Source organism: Conger conger, chromosome 1 (genome assembly GCF_963514075.1).
Source record: "Conger conger chromosome 1, fConCon1.1, whole genome shotgun sequence".
Classification (NCBI taxonomy): domain Eukaryota; kingdom Metazoa; phylum Chordata; class Actinopteri; order Anguilliformes; family Congridae; genus Conger; species Conger conger.
The window spans coordinates 68,040,745-68,063,776 of record NC_083760.1 but is presented as its reverse complement, the minus strand read 5'-3'; the positions used below and the strand labels follow the sequence as shown (position 1 = coordinate 68,063,776).

Here is a 23,032-nt window from a genome sequence, read left to right as displayed (position 1 = left end):
TAGTCAAGAGGTTGAGCTGTTGTTCCAAATTTCAGAATGGAGAAGAAATGTGAACGAAGTGAATTTGATCTTGGAATGATTATTGGTGCCAGACAGGGTGGTTTGAGAGTCTCAGAAACTGCTGATCTACAATACATTACATTACATTATTGGCATTTGGCAGACGCAGTTGATTAGACTAAGCAGGAGACAATCCTCCCCAGGAGCAATGCAGGGTTAAGGGCCTTGCTCAAGGGCCCAACGGCTGTGCGGATCTTATTGTGGCTACACCGGGATTAGAACCCCCGACCTTGCATGTCCCAGTCATTTACCTTAACCACTATGCTACAGGCCACCTGATCACCTGTGATTTTCTTGCACAACGGTCTCTAGAGTGTGCAGAGAATGGTGTGGGGAAAAAAACAAAAAACATCCAGTGAGCAGCAGTTCTGCGGACAAAAACATGTTGTTAATGCGAGAGTTCAGAGGAGAATGGGCAGACTGGTTGAAGCAGACAGGAAGGTGACAGTAACGCAAATAACCACATATTACAAAAGAGGTATGCAGAAGCACGGATCAAACCTCTAAGTGGATAGGCTACAGCACCAGAAGACAAATAAGTGCTCACTTTATATGTATGGCTGAGTCCCACAGAGGGGCAGTCCCTCTGAGCACTTACATAATATCTCTCATGTTTACAAAGCATTCGCAAATCGTAACTTTTTGCTCTCCACTAATTCCCATATAAGGCCAATTAGGTTACTTTTATTACTTCTGAGAGAAAGCTCCCTCACCATGCCGAGGCTCTCTCCACTTAGAGTGCAGTATTAACAGCATTCATTTGCAGGTCCTATTGAGTAGTTATTGCTTTACTTGATGTAATATTTATATTAGTTATATTAGTAAAATTACACACATATCTAAAATATATATCAACACATTTCAACCCAATCATGCTCATCAAACACAACCCAAGAGCAAAGCATGTTCCCATCATTGGATATCCTTGGATATTTAGACATTTCAAGCCAGCTGTCTGGATGCCTTATGACAGGGTTATCTCTGACAGCGGAAGACAGTTCAGCTGTCTTTGGTGCACGTTCATTTCCTTTCCACTGTAGCATTAGTAGATGGGCTTAACTCGTGTTCAGTCGAATGAGGCTGTTGTCCTGACTAGGCTTTTATCGCTCCTCATCACCTTGACTGAAACGCTGATGTATCTCTGTATGTGGCCAGGCCTGCTCTGGGTGGCCTGCTGACGTCCTCGTACCGGCAGCACCAGGAGTCTCTGGCAGCCGAGCGGGAGAGGAGGCGTTTGGAGAGAGAGGAGCGGCTGCTGAAGATCGAGCGCGAGGAGAGGAACCGCTTCAAGTGAGTGCCTGTGCCGCACACCTGCTTAAAACCCAACATCCAAACCCCACACGGATCTCAAACACCAATCACGCATCTGAATCACTCATAACTAAATCACAAGACTAAATCACACATCAAAGATCACATGGCCAAGTACAGTAGCGTGTCTAAATCACACATCTGAATCAAAAATCCATATCATATGTCCAAATACTTAGCACTGTAATTGAGAAAAAATAGTTTCCTGATGCATATTAACTGGTCATGAAAATGTCTTTCCCAGTTCCAGCTCTTGTCAAGTCCATTGTGAATGCACCTCTGGTAATCGGTATGTTGAATACTGATGGCCATGGTTCAGGCTCTATATGGCACAGTAAATGTCAGCCCTGGAACTGAGCAGTAGAGAAATGTGTTTATGTGGCCTTGTGGAGATATTTGAGCGATGGGACACATTTCACTGCCCATATTTGAGGAGGATGTTGTCTTTCCCATAAGGTAGAAGGTCTGAGGCCCAAGCCCTGGTCTTATCAGACCCCAGAGCTGGTTTACAGACTCCTCGGTGTTACCTCTTCTTATCACGGTGAAGAGGAGCTCCCAGGCAGCCGTGGCGTTTTCAGCTGGAGGCAGGCGCCGTGTTTCGTCTGCCTTGTTCTCCTCGCCATATAAAGAGTCGGTCTGGATCTCAGCCGCCTCGGTAGCCTGAGTCATGTCAGCCTGTCTCATTCCTCAGTCTCCGCAGATAAAGGCTGTGGCGGGATGAGGAGGATTTGATTCCCAGGTGCAGCTCTGCCGCTGCGCGCCGGAGCTGGCTGCTCTTCACCTGCGCGGCTTGCGTAACGTGCCCAGCTGTGTAAACGCATCGCCTGCGGGAGTGCGAGCCGAGCGAGCCGCGCCGGACGGACCGCCTGCCGCCCAAATAAATAGCCGTGACACGCCAGGCCGCGCAGGCTGGACCCGGGCTGTTGTTGCGCCGGTCACGCATCATCGGGTAACCCCAGCAAATCAGGCCTGCTCCAGATCAGTGAGCGGGGGGGGGGGGGGGGGGTCAGAGGTCAGGCTGGTAGCACGCTGACAGCGGAAGCTCCGCTTCTGGGCACTGTTCACGCCCGCTGTCTCCCCAGGAGAATGAAAACTCTCTGTCCCGCTTTGTTTTCATTAGTCACCGATCTGCCCTGAGAGCGGAGGATCTGATGTGGATTTCGTGAAGGAAGTTGCGCTGAAGCATGGTGTCACTGCGCTGGTACCTCACACGTTCCAGGCCATTAATTTGTGCCTGCTGTGACCATTGGGTGTTGTGTGTCCATACCAGGACTGTTTTTCTCAAGTGACTCTGGGACAGACCTTTGTGTTGATTTACGAGGCTACTGATGGATACTTACCATGGTAGGGTATAAATCATCAAGCGACTTGAGTGCAATCAAACCAAGCTGGACGATTGCATAACAGGAGTACACTGTGATCACAGCTGGGGACATGCAAATGACATCAGTGGCATATGCATGTGTGGCACTTTGAGAGTTGAGATGTCTACTCACTGCTGATTTACTCTTCAAAAACACTTATCCCAAAACACGGGGCCTTCCTCTGACCCTTAGTCTCAGTAGGTTGCATGCGCACCACCTCTCTCAGCTCTTAACGTAGTGATCCCCAAAAAATCAAAGTCCCACGGTGGCACTAGAACAAATTCACTGTAATCTTCTTTTTAATAAAACAAGGATGCTGAGATAATTAGGTCAATGCATTCCAATTGCGCAGGGACAAACAATAAGCACATTTTGTAGAGCCTGGTGAGACGGGGAGGGGGGTATGTAAATATGTAAAACAGTGCTTTACGTGCAGAACCATTTCTGATTAATTCTCTCCTCTGTCTCTTTTGTGCTGTCAGTCGGGATTACGTGGACAAAAGGGAAGAGGCCAGGCAGGCCAGGGAAGAGAGGTACGTGTTTTCTGCACACATCACTGCTCTTTCACTGCTCCACACACTCACTTTCAGCACTGTGTGCGTACTGGACCACAGTGCAGATATCAGTCTACATTAACTATTCCACTTGAGAGAATGAATCATTTAGAATTTACCCAGTGCTGGTATTTAGAGGGAACTTAGGACTCCTCTGTGAGGAATTAGCAGAAGTTTGCCTTTCATTTGTCATGTAGCATGTGCAGAAATCCTATGAGAAACTTTGATTAATATTTATCTTCAGGGCAAAAGAGAAATCTTTTTTTGAATGAAATTTTAAATTAATGTGTTTACTTGGATGTGCCTATATCAAGTCCATAACCAATTACTGTACAAAGCTTTTTATAAATATTTAGTATATTCACCCAAATGTTTTTATCATAGGCCAACATTCACTATTGTTGCGGTGTATCGCTTTGTTACTGTCAAGATGCATGGACAACACTGGGAGTACTCCCCTATCACCCGCCAAACTAGAGACACACTGGGGAGCTCTCAAACATTTTTACATGCATTAAGTCTGCCATGACGTACGTATCTGAAAGGTGCCATTGCCCAGAGGAGCTTGTTCCTCAGGTGTGCAGCTGAGCATCTGTGTGTCTGGGCTTTAATCCTCTCTCCTCAATGGAATGTGTCTCACAGGATGGCCTGAGACATTGCATCTCTGACTGAAATCCCAGTCTTATAATTGCATAATTGCATTCAGGTTACAAATCTGCTGGTCTATGCCAGAGCATTTTCCTTGCTAGAAGAGAGAAAAGATTCCAGCCTTTCTTTTTCATGTTATTTCTTTCATTCTTTTTAAACTCCTGCACTTCCAAATAAAATGAGTGCCAGTAAACTGATTGTGTTGGCTTTTTTGCAAGTCAGAATTGTGAGAAAATCGGTATCAGGTATTTTCACAGGCACTTTTTTCAAATACTCCAAGGCAATTACTTTTTCTGTGTTTAGTCTGCAGGACACCTTATGCCATACCATAAACAGTAGCATTGGAATTTTGATATTAAATGTATTTATGTATTCACCTTTTCCCTATGGTAAAAATCAATTCAGTGCATACTGGCCTTTCAGCCAAGATGTAGATGATTTAAAGAAGAGATTATGGAGTATAGAGCTAACAGTATAAAATACTCCCTGTTTCTCTTGAGGCCAATCGTCATCAAAACACCTTTAAAGGTTGTAATGCATTTTTTTCAACATGTATTTAAAATAAATTACAAAAAGAAATGTCCATCATAGATTCGAATCTCTTAACTATGAATCAAAGTATAATACTAATATACCTCGCATTGGTAATTGTTTTAAGTCATCCATATGACCACTCAAAACCGTTTATTTGTTTGTTATGAGAATCTACGCATATTCACCCTTAAATATCACCGGGCCTTTTATAATCCTTGACCCTTAATTACGCGGTGTCCAATTTACCGAATATGAAGACCGTAGGCGGCACCCAATGGTCGAAGAAATGTTACTTCCCTGGAATCGGCAACAGATGTAAGAGTCCCGCGGGACAACAAAATCCGCAGCTGTTGGTAAAATATAGGTGTCAGGGCCTCTCTACGCCTGTTACATATTAAGACGTTTAGCGAAAACACGACAAGGTGTGTAATTGCCTTTGGACATGCACCAGATAAGATACTGTGGAATGATGTATGCGCGTGCAAGTTTCTAAAGTATCAGAAGGTTATATCTTTAACATAACTTAATGCTTTACGGTATTATCTGAAACATGAATCTAGTCTATTTTTAAATTCAGGAGTTACTTTGAAGATAAATAATTCCGATTGTGTTGCTTTAAAGTAGCATATAGATAAGAGAAGGAGATAAGCTTCCTAAAAATTTAAATAGAACAGAAGGAATGATTATCCTGATACCAAACATATGGAAGTAATTAATTTTCAGACTGTTTTCTCTAACGTGTCACGAATAACATACAGTAACGTTTTGAATGAGAATAGACTAGTGCCACTAGTTTAATTTGCCGGTATAAAACGTGAGGTGATGTTAATGAACGGGGAAATGGGCCGGGTTAGTACTTACAGTTCATTAAAACTTAGCATTCTTAAAGCAAATGTGTTTCTATCAGACTGTACGGGGCGGAAACGTGGAGAATTCCCCTCCTCTCTGGAATGGTTACAGGTTACCGCAGAATCCCTTGTGAGCGCTGGAGATTTAATGCGGTGGACGGCACATCTTGAAAAGGTTTAGGTTGATTTACCTCTGATGTTCTGTTTTCCCACTGGAAAGTGAACTCCCGTTGAATATGTCCGCTGTTAGCTTGATAGGAGAAACTTATTTTCTGAGGAAAGAATAAGACTGGAAACACTAACATATAAACGCAGTGCAGGCAACTGGAGCAATAGATAAACCATTTCAGCCGCTCTACATCTATATTATATTGCCGAACAGAAAATAAGGTCACGTCAGACAGTTTATTGTTGTGCGAAGCGGACGGAATAGCACCTGGGAAATTACCCATCAAATAACGGCTGACTAACTATCCTTTTCTCCACCGCTCTCTAAAAGCGCGTCACGCTTCGTCGAAATTATAACCGAATGAAACGTCTTGCAGGTACAAGAATGTGGAGAAACTGGCAGCAGAGGAGTACGAAAAGGAGCGCACGCGATTGGCACCGAGAGGACGCAGCGAACTGACCCTGAGCTTGAGTCTGCAGCCCACCAGCTCTTCATCGTCCCGTTGTGCCACCCCGTCCTCCGTGGAGTCCCAGGAGGACTCAATTTCTCGCCTACCCTCAACAAGAGGTAAAACATCTCGCTTTGCAGTCGATCAGCCGATATCAACCAAATTAGAAAATATTTTCTGTTGATATGTATGCTAAATTAAATTATTCTGGATTAAATGAAAATGGCAAATTAATTCAATTTAATAGTGAAGCTAATATCACAAGCATCCTTCCTTCGGGTACCTGGGTTCTATGTGAGTACATGTTACACTTCAAACGCTACAATAGATATTTGCATAAGTGCATAATCACACATATTTTATTAAGTATGTATTTTCTTTTTTATCCATAAGGTTAACATAAGGAGTAACTGCCAGCAGTCTAGCGCTGCCTTCCTGTTTTCCAGCATTACTGTTTTCTCTAGGCTTCTGGATATAAGTTCAATGAACACCTGCCACAGCTGCACACAGAGACCTCTTTAAAATAAGTGGTTACATTGGCACTCACAGAACCTGAAAAAAATTAATTTCCTTCTCAACTGATCTCTAATCCAGCCCCAGTTTCTGGAGCAATGGAGCAAATTCATTAGTTGAGCCGAGTTGTTGGTTCTAATACCTTGGGAGCGATGGAAGAGAGAACTTTTGAAGTTGTATGACAGTGCACACTTATGCTTTTGTACAATGACAGCTAAGTGCAGTGAGTGGTCAGGTCACCCATGGATTGGTTGCTGTGACATTCGATCCCCTCCTCCGTCAGTGACTCAATAGCCTTCTTCAGCATTTATACAGACTGTAGTGTAGCAACAAAATGGTGCTACATTGGTACTATATAAACACTCCTTTGAATGAGTACAGACATTCATCATTGGCAATGCTTTCCTGGGTATTTTGAGGTGTATGACATATCTGACTTCGATATAGTTATACCTTATTTTATTATTTCTCTCTTGATTTTTGATTTGGATATGTGCTCCAAATTGGCTGGTAAGAGCTGTTCTCTTACTTCTGAAATGCAGATTATGTTGTGTGCTTCGTTATAATGTAATTGACTGAATTGCTTTCAGAAGCTTATCCCAACTCATCTATTCCAAACTATTTGTCTTTTTCCTTTTCATAAAATGAATCTTGCTGCCTTTAAAATTACATTTGTTAGCTCTCTTAAAAAAATATTTTTGACTCCTCAAACCCCAATCATTAGATCCCTCCTTCGCTCCAAAACCGAGTGTAGTCAGCATCACAGACTATCTCCGCATTCCTTTCTCAGCATTCTCTGCTGGGTCCAGTCTGTATTTCAGCCACACTGTAGATGCTGCTCTGCTTTCCCGTCTTTATTTTGACCTGGTCACTATTATCAGGTCTGTTGGAGATTTTCTTCCTCTGCTTGATATCCATTAGCTTGTCACAGCACCTGCAGATTGAGTTCTCCTGGCAGACATATGAACCAGCAACAGTGGATCAGTGGGGCAGCCTTGCCACTGCATGTCACTTGTAATTAGCACTTAGCAGGTGAGATTCACACTGTCACAGTAATCTGTTGGCAGAGGTCATTTGCTATATAGCCACATGATGCGATTTGGAATATTTGAGTCATCTACGTGGCAATACAAGAGTACTGTGGGAGAAAATGAGATGCACATAAAATTGTGTGTGTGTGTATGTGTGGGGGTTTTTTACATTCCTAAAGTTAAGATGTCTAAGTAATGGGTGTGTATGTAGTTCAGGAACTCAACGTCTCGAATTAGCAAAAGATAAACATCAGTGGTGGCTTTGGCTCAGTCCTGGGCATAAGGGTCTGAAAAAGGTTTGCTGATGGTTTCAGTGTTAAGTGGACATTTTCATGGTCTGGGTGGCAGACAGAGGCCACAGCCCCTGGTGATTAGTTAGTGGTTGTATTTCACTTTGTCAGTGATTGTAGTGTGATTTGTCTGTGATTGTTGTATTATTTGTCTGTGATTGCAATGTCGGGCTGGCTGCAGTTTGTGCAGTGAGTTCACTTGTGGGAACCATAGAAGATCAAGAAGACAGATATTAATCATAGTACCAGTGGCTCACCACAGAGGATTAGTTAGTTAAATAAAGCTCACCATGTCTAACTACAAAGAAGACATGAACACAAAAAACTGATGGGCTTTGTTGGAAACCTGGCAATAAAATAAATAGTATTTAAATGTGCATTTTTTAGCTCTGTTGGCGTTCGCAAGTAGCTGTAACTGCATTATATTTGGAAAGAGGTGTTGCTGAGTTTTTTTAATGTAAATTGTTGGTGCATTGATTGCCAGAAAAGGAGGGGTCCATTATATCACGGTGAACTGCATAGAAAATGTGTCACATCTCAGTGAAACTGTTTGGATGGATAGGTAGTACGAGTAAGGGAAAACATACTTTCATTTCATTTTTGGGTGACTGCCCCTTTAATTCATGCCATCAAATATGGGCCCCTGCATGATATGTCCAGATAACACCATTATTCTTGGTGCAGTCATAGATCCCACAATTCAGAATCAAATCTTGACTGCTCCCATGCCAGCTGTGGTCACAGTCCCACGGGGCAGCTCGTACTTGGCCTCAGAGTCGCCCAGGGATGCTATTCCCTGCATAATTATGTAATAAGGACTCCTCAGGTCAATGGGCTGTCTCTGGTTCACCTGCATTGGGAATATGCTTTGTTTTTGCATGTCTGCACAGCTCAGCTGGTGGAATATATAGTTAAAAGAAGCCACAGATGGCTCGGCACATCTTGCAGGATGTAGCAGCTATGCTTTCCACATTTTGAAAATATCTAAATAAAATAAATAGTACAGAACTTGTTTTGAAGCTAATTATAACTAGTTACTAGTAATTACTTCATACACATTTTATAACTCTTTAATCACAATAATATCCTAATAATACTGCGACTAACATTGCATATATGCATATTAAAACTTTATTTAACACATTCAGCCAAGTGAGGCCATTAAACATTATCCACAATAAGCAGGAAGGACTGATACTAGATAGATTTGCTCAAAGGTTAAGACAATGGGTCAATGTTTAGGTTTCTTGGGAATAATTTTTTTGAGGATACAATGCAGTCCTGTGTACATGCTTTTACAATTGAAGTGTAATTCCACTGGAAACATTGTCATTTTATGACACTAGCATTGTTTTATCGCTCTTGTTTGAGCACGGCTCGGTAAGCTTAGCTGGTATTTTTCGGCATTCCTTCGTCTTCATGGTACATTTCCTCTTTTACCGTCTGTCCTTGGCAATATATGGTAAGATTTATTGTATTTGGGAGTTGTCTATCCACAAGGTCTATTTAGAGTCATATCATCCAGCAAGGGAAATTATAATACTGCTTATTCAGTATGGATACCCTTATCCATGGCTTTCATTGTGACACACACTGTTAAATCAGCTGTAAGTTGACTCGAACACATTAAGGTACTTTGTAATTTACTGCATGGAATAACATGACCTCGCTTGTCCTCATCCTTATGTACTCACTTCCCATATGCAGTCAGGCAAAAAGTGAGCATGGTCCTGCATTCAGCAGTCCTGTTCCTGATGTCCTTACTAAATGCACAGCTAGGCCCCCTCATTCCATGGTTAACTGTTGTTGACTCTATTATGTGCATTAACTGCCAATTAAATGAAACGGTTTGTTCACATTCCATCCTCCATCCTCCCCCTCCCTACATGTGTGTTGATTGATGCAGTTGTTACTGCATCCACTGTAGTGGTAATCCTTTGGTTTGCTGGAACTTCCCAATTTCTGAACGAGCATGACCAGCCATGTTCACCATTTTTACTATTCTCTGCTGCCTTATGAAATGGAATCACCCTTTCACTTTTTGTTTTATTTGTGTAAAGGACTAGACCTTTTCTTTCCTTTTTGAGAGCAAGGTGTTCGTAACTGGATGAGGACACAGAGGACTGTGGGTGCTGTTAGTGTACGTTAGTGGCATGTGTAGGATGAGTTGCGTGCTGGGAAGCAGCTTGGAGCTTCCTGAACAGACTGAACTGGGAACCTTCTCACCCTGCTGTAGTCAAAACAGAAGCTTCACTTTGAACATCTTGACTTTTTAAACTGAACCCCCCCCCCACTCTTCTCCTCTGGTACTATATTATCACATTATTTATTTGCATAGTAGACTCCCGTACCCATGAAGACATTGCTTATGGTTTACATAAGTTTACATATACAATGTGTACATCTGGAAGAGGACATCAGCAGTTTTCCTGCTGCTGAAGGCACAATGGTAGGGCAGTACTGCTGGAGGTCTAGTTGTGCCAAAATATGGAATTAAATGTTCTATTTTAATCCGTCAACCCTGAAACTCCTGTGGAATTCTGCGGAACATTTCCTTTTTGAGAAGAAAAACCTCTGATAGTGTCCAACATCACAAGTATAGTACACTCAAAGGTTGTATGGACAACTTTATAGTGTGGAATTGGATCAGCATAGTTTAGTCATAATTTGATGTTGTGTCATAGCTTTGAATTATTTTAACTATTTCAGCTCAGAAATGTAGATTAAAGTGTTGCATGAGAATTACAAGGCTGTTGAAAGCAATACATAGATGAACTAGCTGTGCATAGAGTGTCCATTGAGTATTTACTAAAGTTAATAGGGCCATACAGTAGGTATGACATACCTTTAGACATATCTTTTTGTGAGATGTGAATTGTATGTTACAGTGATAAGAGTCCAAATCCTCAGTCATTCTTTAAAATGTGTAATGTTTTATCCAAAATATTAATGTGAAGAAGTTTTAAACACACAACCATGACAAGATGACAACATCCTCAAGACATATTCTGCCATTGCAGTCTGTTATTTTGATTTGTAACTGATGTTTTGTTTTCCTTGACAGCAGTAGTCAGTGAACCGGAGCCCGACTCAGAGTCAGATTTCAGAACCGCAACCAGCCCAGAGCCAGAGCTGACAGAACCTGAACCTTCTACAGAGCCAGAGGAAGAGCAGGGCTCAGAACAGGAAGTGGAAGCGGAACAGGAACAGGAAGGAGCTCAGGTCGAGCCTGAGCAGGAAGCAGAGGAAGGCGATAGGACTGTTGTGAAACAGGAGGAAGACCGTGGAGAGGAAGAGGAGACTCTGGAAGTGGAGGTAGAGCAAGTGGTTGAGCCAGAGCCAGAGACGGAGGTGGAACAAGAGCAGGCACCGGAGCGGGAAAGTGAGGACCATGCTATTTTGAGTGAAAAGGAGAGGCAAAATGAGGAGGTGAATGAGAAAGACAATTGCTCTGCCTCCAGCATCTCCTCAGCTAGCAGCACTTTGGAGCGAGAGGAGAGGGAGGAGAAGCTCACTAGTGATAATGAGACAGGTAAGGGCCCTGAAGCTTGCTTAACTGTGTAGTCACGACCTAACAGAGGTGGGTGGACTGCATCTTTAAAGAGGAATATAATAATGCCATATTTGGTGAATATGCACAGCATAAGCACAGTAGTGGCACAACGGTCACCAGGATGCTTAAGAAGCAAGTGCTCTAATTATTGTATCCCTAATGGTAGTGAGAAACTTCCATGCAAGTGCCAGCGATATATAGGCATCTTCAAATTTGCTTGTTGTGATTCATGTCAGTTTCATTGTCATAGCAACGCCAAATTATAACATTATATTTCTAAAATTAAGAGTTCAAATTGGATGAATGGATGAACAATTTCCAGACTGGTAGTGTAAGTTTAAGTGATGATATTCCATTTTGCACTGAAATGTGAGTATTAATTTAAATGAACCCACAGTATCACTGTTCTGTTTTCATACCTATAACGGACCAATGGGATGATTATGGTTTCAACTACTGTGTTTTACTGTGTAAACATCAGGAAATTATTATAATTGAATTATGATCAAGGCGAGTATTACAGACAGGGTTGAAAATTTATACTGAATGGAGATGAAAAGAGGAAAAGACTGGCAATATTATTTGTCTGAGAGGCTGAAGCCTCTATGGAAGGTACAGTGCATATTTATGTAGCTGCTTTTTTACCAGAGAAATTGAGCAAGTAAGAATGATCCTGTTTAGTAACAGTGCAACCAACCTGGTATTGAACTTGTTAGCGACAGGCACCATTAGCCACTTAATGAAACTGTCTCCCCAGTACTCTTTAATTGATTAAAAATGTATTCATATACAGTAGATTATTAATTTCTGTTAAGAATTCATAGTTTAAAAAACATTTGGTTAAGGATCTGACATGGCCCAGACATATTGCTGAAACAGATCCCATTAATTAATTTCCTTTTAGGAAATAGGAATAGGAATAGGAATATCAGAATAGAATAGAAAGCCTTTATTGTCATTATACAGTCTACAACGAGATTAAGATGAGCATTGAACTTCTCTTAGAATACATATAGAAATAGTAAATATTACAATATAACTTGGGTTGCTCTGTGTTTCCTCACAACCATAGGCCAATGGGCACAGTGCATTAAGGATGTGGACGTGAACGAGCAGTGCAGCAAGATCCTCAACAGCAAACTCTTCATGCTGGACATGCTGTACGCCCAAAACAAGAAGCCCCAGGAGAACGAGGAGGGGGAGGAGGAGGAGGGGGAGAAGGACAAGGACAAGGAGGAGAAGGGCTGCGAGGGTGAGGATCCCTCAGTGGCCAGCCTGGCCAGCAGGATCTCCACTCTGGAGGCTAGCCGCCTGGCTGCCGAGGACAACGTCAAGAAGATGGACGTGGGCCACCTGGACAACCAGGGCAGCGTCCGAGCCTTCGCAGAGAAGTTCGGGGACCTGGTGAAGGGCCTGGTGTCTCCGTCCGAGGGCGAGCCGCAGGAGAAGCAGACGGAGAAGGCCGGGCCCGCCACGTCCCCGCTGCCGCCCAAGAAGGAGTCAGACTACATCTGGGACCAGCTGATGGCCAGCCCTCGGGAGCTCCGCATCAAAGACATGGACTTCACCGACCTGGTGGAGGAGGACGACCTGGACATTCTGGACATGGGCAGCATGATGGGCTCCGGAGACCTGATCCCTCCTCCGCCCCCGCCCCCCTGTGTCTCCGCTCTGCCCCCGCCCCCGCCTCTTTTTGGGTGCCCGCCACCTCCTCCAATCCCCGGCATGATGATGCCACCTCCCCCGCCCTTCATTGCCCCCCCCTCGCCCATGCACCAGCTAGGGTCTCCGCAGCTTGGCCGGGGGGAGCCCCCACTCTTCCAGAAGAAGAAGAAGACTATACGACTTTTCTGGAATGAGGTTCGGCCCGTGGACTGGCAGTATCGGAACCACAAACACTCGCAGGAGTCACTATGGTCCAAACTGGAGCCAGTCAAATTGGACACATCGAAACTGGAGCACCTCTTTGAAACCAAATCCAAGGAGCTTCCTGTCACCAAGGTACAATGAACATGAAAACTGTAGTATGCTTATTTTTCCTTTAGGACTTACATATATGAGTTATGAAAGATAACTATATTTTAGAGCAGAGTTTCACGAATCGTGCCTCTGGTATCCCCAGCCAGATCCAGGTTTGATGTGTTACACCTCAAGCGCACTTGATACAAGGCCTTGATTAGTTAGTGTGCTTGAGGTGTAACACATTAAATACCTGGATCTGGTTGAGGGTACCAGAGGGGAACCACTGTTTCAGAGGACAGGATATATACGTCTTCTTTGTTTGTCCCAAATCATTGTATAAATATCTCTGCAGTATAGGTAGTGCTCATAGTATTCTTTTCACATAGTATTTTTCCTTTGGGTTTATGAGAATTCTATTTGCCAGACAGTGACTAAACACTTGAATAAGCTTTTGCTGGGATTTTGAGAAGCTAAAGTTTCAGATTTTGGCCGTAGTAGTAGACTAAAGCATTGTGCTCTGTATTAAGTTTTATGACCTCAGTAAGCACCTGAGTCTGATGTCTGATGCTGTCATCCCTTACAGTACAAGTGTTCCCCTTGATACAATACACTAGAGTACAGCCAAAAATGTGACTGCTGGTGCTCAGTGAATGTGTACATGCCACATTTGTGCCAGATAATGTATGTGCACTGTGATACTCAATCTGAGTAGAATGAACCGATAAAAGAGTCATTTTGAATCTGCATCCACTATGACCAGTTGAGTTGGCAATTCACAAAAAACGTCTACAGATTTGTGCTCGCGGGTCTATCATTCTATATGAATTTCATACCTCTGTGGTTTGCCGTTCGTAACTCAGAGTTTCCTGCTGTGCGTAGTGTTTAAGTGACACATGTGCTGCCATTTAACCCCCGAGAACAGAGGAGAGCTGGGGGGACACGTGTTCACGTTCTGTGGCCCTTTTCTGGGGAACATTTGGAATGCATTGTGATGCTTGGACTGCATTCAGCCAGTGTCACCCTGGGTTTCTGCTTTCAACCTGCAGAAAAAGGCACTAGATCTGAAACAGATCGGATGAAATGTAGGTCAGTCCCATTCCATTGTGGAAAGAGACAGGATGATGGAGTGCCATAGATTCCCCGTAATATCTTTTTAAGCTGTATCAAAGGTGCAGCCGTTTCCGTTGATCTGGGGGCTTAAAGGGTTTCTGTCACTTTGAATTTCGGGATCTGAGGCAGTAGAGCTGGGAGGCCACACAGACAGATTAAATCTCGCAACGGTCAACATTTAGCATTTTCATTAAAATTCCATTCTATTTTTTTCCAGCAAATACTTCATCAGTCTGTTTTTTCTCTCCACAGAAGACCTGATTTAGCCCTAAAGTGCAGTTTTCAGTATTTCCCAGTTTAACACTAAATGGGACTAACTTTTAACTTAACTTGCCTAGCAGCCTTCGCAAGGAACTAAATAATTTCATATTAGCTATTTTCCACTTAGCCCTTCTCACTTTTTGTTGAATTTTAATATTACTTGAAAAAGTTTACTTAATCCCATGTGTAAGATCACCCCATTTGGGTGAAATTCCTCTAAACCAGGTATATAATTCAACTGGAAAGTGGAATTTAGCTTGTTTCTGATATGTGGTAGGTTATTTGGATTTTTTTAATTTATTTTTTGGGCAAAGATATGTCATAAATGTACTGCATCACCACTCACCTGTTCCCCTGTTAACCGAGGCTGTGATGTAAAGTACACAGTGTTGCCGAACACTAAGCACACTAACAAGCAAGGCTCAGTCACAGTGGAGCACTGCTGTTTAATGTGGCAATATGGTGCCCACGTGGCCGCTCTCTGAAAATGTCAGAGAAGGGTGTTGTTTTCACACATGTGGTCCTGTAAGTGCTGTCCCTTGGTAACAGGTGGTGGTGGCACTGCTGTGAGAATAGCTGGCACCAAGCCCTGCCATCTGTACCCTGCCTGCTACGCACTCCGAAAAGGGCACAGAGCATGTGAACTCTCTCTACTTGGCTCCTAATCCCGCAATCCCCCCACTGCAGTTTTGGCAAGGCAGGAAACAGGCTCATCATTGCGAGCCGTAGTTCAGAAACGGTTTTCATTAAAGCCCAGAAAAACAGAATAAATAGCCTTCAGGTGTTTGCGTGTTACATAGAAGAGACATTTATTGTGGCTACAATTTTTTATACATATCACAGGAAGAAACATTTGTGGTAATTACCCACATGAAAGACATTCCTTTCCACTTTATTTCAGTAGGTAGCACAGGAGGAAATGGTGAGTCAGTCCTGGTTCGGTTATTTATTTTTAGGTCTATCATAGCAGAGAAATATCTGGCCTCTGGAGCTGGAAATCTTTTCAGAGATTGCACCCGCGCTTTCAGAATTCTGATATAGCTTTCGATTGAGCCCGAGTAGGTTTTTTTTAAGTGCTCTTTAGAGCATTAAGTCTAAAGTTTAGAGTTTTTGACAACACAAGGTCTCTGGGTTTTGCTTTTGTTTCTGTGGGGAGACATAAGAAACCAGCTGTATATACAGCACATCCTTTTGCAGTCAAAATACGGGGTTGAATTATGGGTGTGGGTCATAAGGTGAGGCTCTGGTGTCTTAGACAGTATCCAAGGAGTATCAATACCTGATAAGGGATTGAGCATCCTGTGATGCTTTGTTTGGCTTTTTTACTTTGCAGCCACTTTTCATCTTGGCTTACTTACAGCACAATCGGTTTTGTGTTAGTACAAGACCCCACTATATTAGACAGCCAGTGCAGCACAGCAATATAACCTTGATTAAAGGCAGAGTAATACCATAACATTGATTAAAGGCAGAACTCGTTTTGAATCCTTCTGTGTTTGTGTTATTCAGCATATGCAGAAGGATCTAGACCAGTCTGTACAGGCCTGCGTCTTCCCAACTGAAACTGACATGTGGATGAGTGAGCGTTGGGGGGGTATTTAACGTATCCACGGTGCCTGTTTCTGCTTAATTTGAAATATTAACTTTTAAGGAAAAATATTAGTTTGTTACTCTAAACACAGTACTATTGCAGTTCAGTGAAATGCTCCCCCAAGTTGCATGGTCTTGACATTGACTCATACTCATATACTAATACACAGCATTTACATCTGTTGGAAAAGTGTAAAAGAAAAAAGTTCAGAGGTGCAATGTCTATTTCTCTTATTTCCCTCGCAAACAAGGTGTAACCATCATTTGGCCAATAAGGGTTAACTTGGGTTACTTGAGTCACTCTCAGTCAGGCAGACAATTCAAAAGTGCAAAATGCTAGGCTGATATGGTTTCAGCCATTTTTTTCTGCCCAGTTAAGTCTTTTCATGTGGCTTTTCTTCATTAAAAAGATGAACAGCTCTTTAGGTCCAGCAGTGTAGCAGCACATGGTATTCATTTCTCATCTAAAGGAATGGACTGAGAGAGGCATAGGGGTGGGCAGCTCTTAGGCCCTGTCTGCTGCATGAGACCTGGGATGGGGGGGGGGGGGCAGTGTGTGTGTGGGTTGGAGGGTGGGGGTGTCCTAGCACGGTAAATTGAGAAGAACCACTGGACATGGGACTTCAAAGGCAGCCTTGATTCTCGCCCTTTGAGCGTGCTCAATGTCGATGACTTTGTGTTTAAAATGTTTTACGTTGCTTATCAGACAGGAGGTCATGGAAAGCAATTTGTACAGGAAATAATTACTTGTCCGCAGACCTGTCTGGTTTTGTTCTGTGTGGTCATCCGTTTCTGCAATTCTCACAACAGCTCTGGTTTTAGTGCATCTGTTGTGCACATATTTTCTCAGAATACTAGGATGATTGTTGTAAGGATAATGAGGGAGCTGGGATGTTCTTTGATTTGAGTGAACTGCCTTGTGTGTGTAGTGAATACGTTTGAATCCTAGAGCTTTTGTTGGTACTGGCTCACAGCTAACTAATTAGGTCTTCTAATCACTACTGGGTAAAATAGTATATGAATATCATATGAGGAAGGATTGTTGTTCAGTAAATTCAGTTTTTTCCTATATTGTCGAAGAATTAGCCAAGGCTCATTTTAATCTGCAGTCCCTGGCAGGTTACAATCACATAACACAATGATTTAGTAACACTAAAACAGAGAGACATAGAAGACAACAATATCAACTATAGTCAAGGTACGTTTTGGGAAAAGATGCAAATATACATACAGAAATTAGTTAATGTGAACTAACTTTGATCAACCTTTAGCCATACTTTCTCAGTGAAAGCACTAAGTACTGGAAGCTCTTGATTTATGTGGGAAGTGGATAAAATATGAATGTTAATGTTAAGCTCATTCATTTAAATGGCAGCCTGATCCAAATGAGGATAGAATGTGCGGTATTTAGCCTCCCAGGCGATGAACAGTGTCTGATCTCCCTGTGTCCCCCACGTCTGTCTCCTGTGCAGAAAACAGCGGCGGATGGAAAGCGTCAGGAAATCATCGTCCTGGACTCCAAGAGGAGCAACGCCATCAACATAGGCCTGACCGTCCTCCCCCCACCTCGCACCATCAAGACGGCCATCCTCAACTTCGACGAGTATGCACTAAACAAGGAAGGCATTGAGGTGAGTGAACTGGGCTGCAACTCACCACCTCAGTAGGGTTCAAATGTGTGTCTAATTATTAGGTAATAGACTGTTTGCTGCTTGTATTTAAAGCAGCAAAGAGGAAGTTTCTTGTGTGAATGGAAATCCTCATGAGACCAGGCAAAAAAAGTGTATAAGTCAATTGTAGTGTTGGTTGCGTAGTAAATTGTATGATTCATACAATTTTTTAGGTGCATTTGAGGTCTTTATAATTCACAACCATTTGTGCTTGAAATATCTTTACACGCATTTTCTTATGTTTATTGCATTTATAGCATTATTACAGGATTTATTTGCATTATTCTCAAACTGCCAGTACAGTGTATAATTGTAAAATAACAATAGCTGAACTGGAACAAGAGGGCTACCGGTAATGTTTCCCAGAATATCCTAAACATAGTTTAACAGTAGACAAATCTCTCATCTGAATAACACCAAAAGCTGTTTATAGTTGTGCTGTGTAGTGTATGTGCAGTCCTGTCAGTTTCTGAGCTGCTGTCTGTAGTTGTGCTGTGTAGTGTATGTGCAGCCCTGTCAGTTTCTGAGCTGCTGTCTGTAGTTGTGCTGTGTAGTGTATGTGCAGCCCTGTCAGTTTCTGAGCTACTGTCTGTAGTTGTGCTGTGTAGTGTATGTGCAGCCCTGTCAGTTTCTGAGCTGCTGTCTGTAGTTGTGCTGTGTAGTGTATGTGCAGCCCTGACAGTCTAAAACCATTTAATTTGACTCTATGTCCAAAATAAACAGGGTGTCATTAAAAGACACTCATTTACTCCTCTGGACTAAAAATACACACGTTTCCATTGAATTTTTGCAACTCACTGGCTTTTCACTCACAAAGGGTTCAATTAGTTGGGATTGGCTACTGTGTTGACATGTAATGCGGTTTCCTCATGGGACTGGAAGATCTTTGGCAGATTTTGGATAATTAATCACTTCGATGATTAAAGGTTAGCATTGCAGGCATAGTTTAAGGTCATTTTCAAACCATAATGGAAACGTTTGGAGGAATTCAAATTTGTAAATAATGATTAATTTTGAGTTGCATCCTTCTTTTTTGGGATGATCTGGATTCCTGCATCTTCTTTTTCTGTGGGAATCTTGGTATTGGGCAGAAAAACCATGCCCCACCTTTCTGGTGTGGAAAAGTAAAATATTATGTTTCCCTCCAGAAAACCAAAGTCTGTTGAAATGTCACGCAAGGCAGGGAGATAAACATTGTTCCAGTTGGTTCTGAGCTCTTAGACTTCCATTTTGTGCTACCAAGGAATTTAACCCATGTCAATATTTAATTTCAGCCCTGAAGTAACACATCCAGTGGTGCTTGTCTCAGTGCTGCACTTTTCTTTTTGCTTTTTCTTGCAGCATCCTTGTATAAATATTTAGAGTATTTAGAGAATAAGTTTGAAATTATTTTCAAGTTTGTGAAAAAACACATTATGCTCTTGAAACCCATGGAAGATGTTTTGACTCTTATGATGCAGCTGAAGAAATCATTTGATCTTCCTAAGCACTTTATTCTATTTCTCTCTCTTTCTCTCCCTGTCTGTCTCTATCTGTCCTTCTCCTCCTCTCTTTGTCTTTCCTCCTTCTCTTTTCTCTCTCCTTTTAGAAAATCCTGACCATGATCCCCACTGAGGAGGAGAAGCAGAAGATCCAGGAGGCCCAGCTGGCCAACCCAGACGTGCCGCTGGGCAGCGCCGAGCAGTTCCTCCTCACGCTGTCCTCCATCAGCGAGCTCTCTGCCCGTCTGCAGCTCTGGGCCTTCAAGATGGACTATGAAGTCATGGAAAAGGTCACTGCTCACGTGCTCTAATTCCACCCCCAATCTTTCTGTTCTGTGCAGTACACGTCATTCTCAGGAGTGTTTGTCTTTTTTGTAATGTATTTGTCTTTGAAAGTTTAAATAGATGTATTGGATTTTGTGGTTTAGGAACATGACTGGGACCCGCAAAGTCGGTGGTCGATCCCCGGTGTAGCCACAATAAGATCCGCACAGCCGTTGTGCCCTTGAGCAAGGCCCTTAACCCTGCATTGCTCCAGGGAATGATTGTCTCCTGCTTAGTCTAATCAACTGTACGTCGCTCTGGATAAGAGCGTCTGCTAAATGCCATTAGTGTTATGTAATGTCTGTTTGCTCTTCAACTGTAGAGCAACGCAGTGAAATATATCACACATTTCCATAAACCATCTCAGAGAGGACTATAATAGTGCAGCACAGCTCGCTGCACCTGTTCTACATTAATGAGTGATTCCAGTGGAATGATAGCATCTCTGCTCGCCGTCCTGCAGGAAGTGGCTGAGCCGTTGCAGGACCTGAAGGAAGGGATGGATCAGCTGGAAAGGAACAAGACTCTCAGATATATCCTGTCCACACTGCTGGCCATTGGCAACTTCCTCAATGGCTCAAATGTGAGTCAGAATTTTACTGTTCCCCCATCCTCTTTGGTATTGATGTATGTTTAGTTTCATGTATGTATGGGAGTGCGCATACTGTAAGGATATAACGTATTACGTAAATGCACATGATGATGATAGTAATAGTAATGTGTGCAGGCTATGTTGGATTCACTTATTTATGTGTGCTTGTGTCTTATGTCTATCCAGGCTAAGGGTTTTGAGCTTAATTACCTGGAGAAGGTTCCAGAAGTGAAGGATACTGTACACAAGCAGTCTCTGCTGCACCACGCTTGCACCATTGTGGTGGAGAAGTTCCCTGACAGCTCAGACCTCTACTCTGAGATTGGGGCTATCACTCGCTCAGCCAAGGTACAGCACAGTGCATGACTGTAGTCACAAACTCAGCCAAGGTACAGCACAGTGCATGACTGTAGTCACAAACTCAGCCAAGGTAAAAAACTGTGCATGACTGTAGTCACAAACTCAGCCAAGGTACAGCACAGTGCATGACTGTAGTCACAAAATCAGCCATGGTACAGCACAGTGCATGACTGTAGTCACAAAATCAGCCATGGTACAGCACAGTGCATGACTGTAGTCACAAAATCAGCCATGGTACAGCATAGTGCATCACTGTGAACACAAACTCAGCCTTGGTATCGCACAGTCCATGACTGTAGTCAGAAACGCAACCATGGTATAGCACAGTATATGGCTATAGTTACAAACTCATGAACAGGCCATGAAATATAAGTTGCTCAAGAGGCCTGTAGTATAAATATGCCAGTCTCAGCTTTAATGTGGATTGAAGTGGAGAATGAAGTGAATGTGCCTTGATATCTCCTGAAAAGGCAAAGGCATGTTGGTGTGTTTTATCTGAGGCTTTGCAGTAAGAGACAGGTTTGGTGTGGATGTGAATTAAGGGCCCGGGTCTGCCTTCTTCCAGGTGGATTTTGATCAGCTGCAGGAGAATCTGTCCCAGATGGAGCGCCGCTGCAAAGCATCCTGGGACCACCTGAAAGTCATCGCCAAGCACGAGATGAAGCCAGTGCTTAAGCAGAAGATGTCAGAGTTCGTGAAGGACTGTGCAGAGAGAATAATTATCCTCAAGATAGTGCATCGCAGGATAATCAACAAGTGCGTTTTATTCATTAACCTCATCCTCAGTCTTAATCATCTGAACTGCAGTCATTGCCATAACGTCCCCACCCTGTATTGTACAGATAGATGATTGAATGTCTATAGATAATGGACTGTTCAGTGTAGTTAAGCCAATATTCAAGTGTCTCTCCTGCTTCCCTCTCTGTTTGCCCAGGTTCCATGCCTTCCTGCTGTTCTTGGGTCATCCTGTGTACGGTATACGGGAGGTTAGTGTCCACCGCTTCAGCAAGATTGTGAGTGAGTTCGCCCTGGAGTACCGCACCACGCGTGACCGCGTGCTGCAGCAGAAGCAGAAGAGGGCCAATCACAGGGAGCGGAACAAGACCAGGGGCAAGATGATCACTGACGTGAGTCCTGGCCTTGCACTGGCTATCCACCTGAAGGCCTGCCCACTGCACTTCTTTCTTCTCGGTTCCTCTTCCCACCTCCCCTTTCCCTCTCTCTGTCCCTCCACTCCCTCCACACCTACCTCATCCCCCTTTTCCCTCCGTCTGCCCCTCTACTCCTACCTTATCCCCCCTTTCCTCCTACTTCCTCATGGATCTTCCCACCGCTCTCCCACCCCCACCTTGTGTCCCAGAGCGTTTCTCCAAACATTTACCTCAAGGTTCAGCTCTTCTGTCTCAGCTGAACATTTTACCTTTCCTCAGAGATTCCTCAGTGTCTTTTCTTAATAAGATATCAACCATACAAAGCCAATTGGAGCCCAGCTGAGATTAATTGCATTCTCTTGGGGGCTGGTATGGGATTGATTGGGCTGAGCTGGGTCCATCAGTAGACCAGTTAACTGTGCTACAGTATGTGTCTGTCCGGAGCAGAACATGCCACTGCATTTCATTTCAAATTTTCTCAGCCAATGTCCTCATCCAAGGTGACCAACACTTTTAATTTGATAATTTGCGGTGTCGTGAGTCAGTAGCTCATAGTAATTTAAACAGCAGTGCCCCATGTGAATATAACAATACCTGGACCACTGCACCACACTGCTTATTGTTGCTGATTTTTTTCAGTGTCAGATCTTTCATTGCATTTAGCTTTTATTGTTGATAACCATTGCATTAGCTTGGACTGGGGCTTCACCTTTCTGGATCCTTCTAGTTTTTTTCACATTCCTTCATTATGATAGCTATGTGGAGAATTTGTGATTGAAATAGTGCATCTGTGTTAATATAGTGATGTCATTTAATGTCACTCCAATTCTAAAATGGCAGTGGTGATGCTTGCAGTTGAGGAGCGGATAAAATAGAAGCTAGGTTTATATTTTGCACAAAGAATACAAGAGTATCTGAAGAATTAGATCTCAGATTCAGCACACAAATGTTCCTTTCCTATTTCTCTCCCTTGAATAATTTATGGAGTTGAACAATGGTCCTGAGATTACAGAGAGAAATAAATTCTGCCCATTAAGTTTCACTACTTTCTATCTTATTGTACCTACATTTTTGCTTGGTGGTGTAGACCCAGTGTTTGAGCCAGTTGTGAGCTCTTATTAATGTTGCTATTTTCATTTAACACAACGAAAACAACAGAAGTGCTTCAAACAAGATTTGAACTTGTGACCCTTTTGGTCATGGGCATA

The 23,032-nt window shown here is 43.0% G+C and overlaps 1 protein-coding gene across 3 annotated transcripts in view; it reads left to right on the top strand.

Moving 5' to 3' along the window:
* fhod3b (formin homology 2 domain containing 3b) overlaps positions 1 to 23,032 on the top strand; it is a 166,599-nt gene that overhangs the window by 133,101 nt on the left and 10,466 nt on the right. For 2 of the 3 annotated variants that reach the window (XM_061245151.1, XM_061245132.1), the window contains 11 exons: positions 1,216 to 1,350; positions 3,218 to 3,268; positions 5,865 to 6,055; positions 10,835 to 11,302; positions 12,396 to 13,324; positions 17,719 to 17,877; positions 19,505 to 19,687; positions 20,185 to 20,304; positions 20,500 to 20,661; positions 21,239 to 21,429; positions 21,608 to 21,800. In XM_061245151.1, the coding sequence (XP_061101135.1) occupies positions 1,216 to 1,350; positions 3,218 to 3,268; positions 5,865 to 6,055; positions 10,835 to 11,302; positions 12,396 to 13,324; positions 17,719 to 17,877; positions 19,505 to 19,687; positions 20,185 to 20,304; positions 20,500 to 20,661; positions 21,239 to 21,429; positions 21,608 to 21,800 (2,782 nt within the window). The remainder of the gene's footprint in view (positions 1 to 1,215; positions 1,351 to 3,217; positions 3,269 to 5,864; positions 6,056 to 10,834; positions 11,303 to 12,395; positions 13,325 to 17,718; positions 17,878 to 19,504; positions 19,688 to 20,184; positions 20,305 to 20,499; positions 20,662 to 21,238; positions 21,430 to 21,607; positions 21,801 to 23,032) is intronic. The other variant, XM_061245143.1, reaches the window with a different exon arrangement.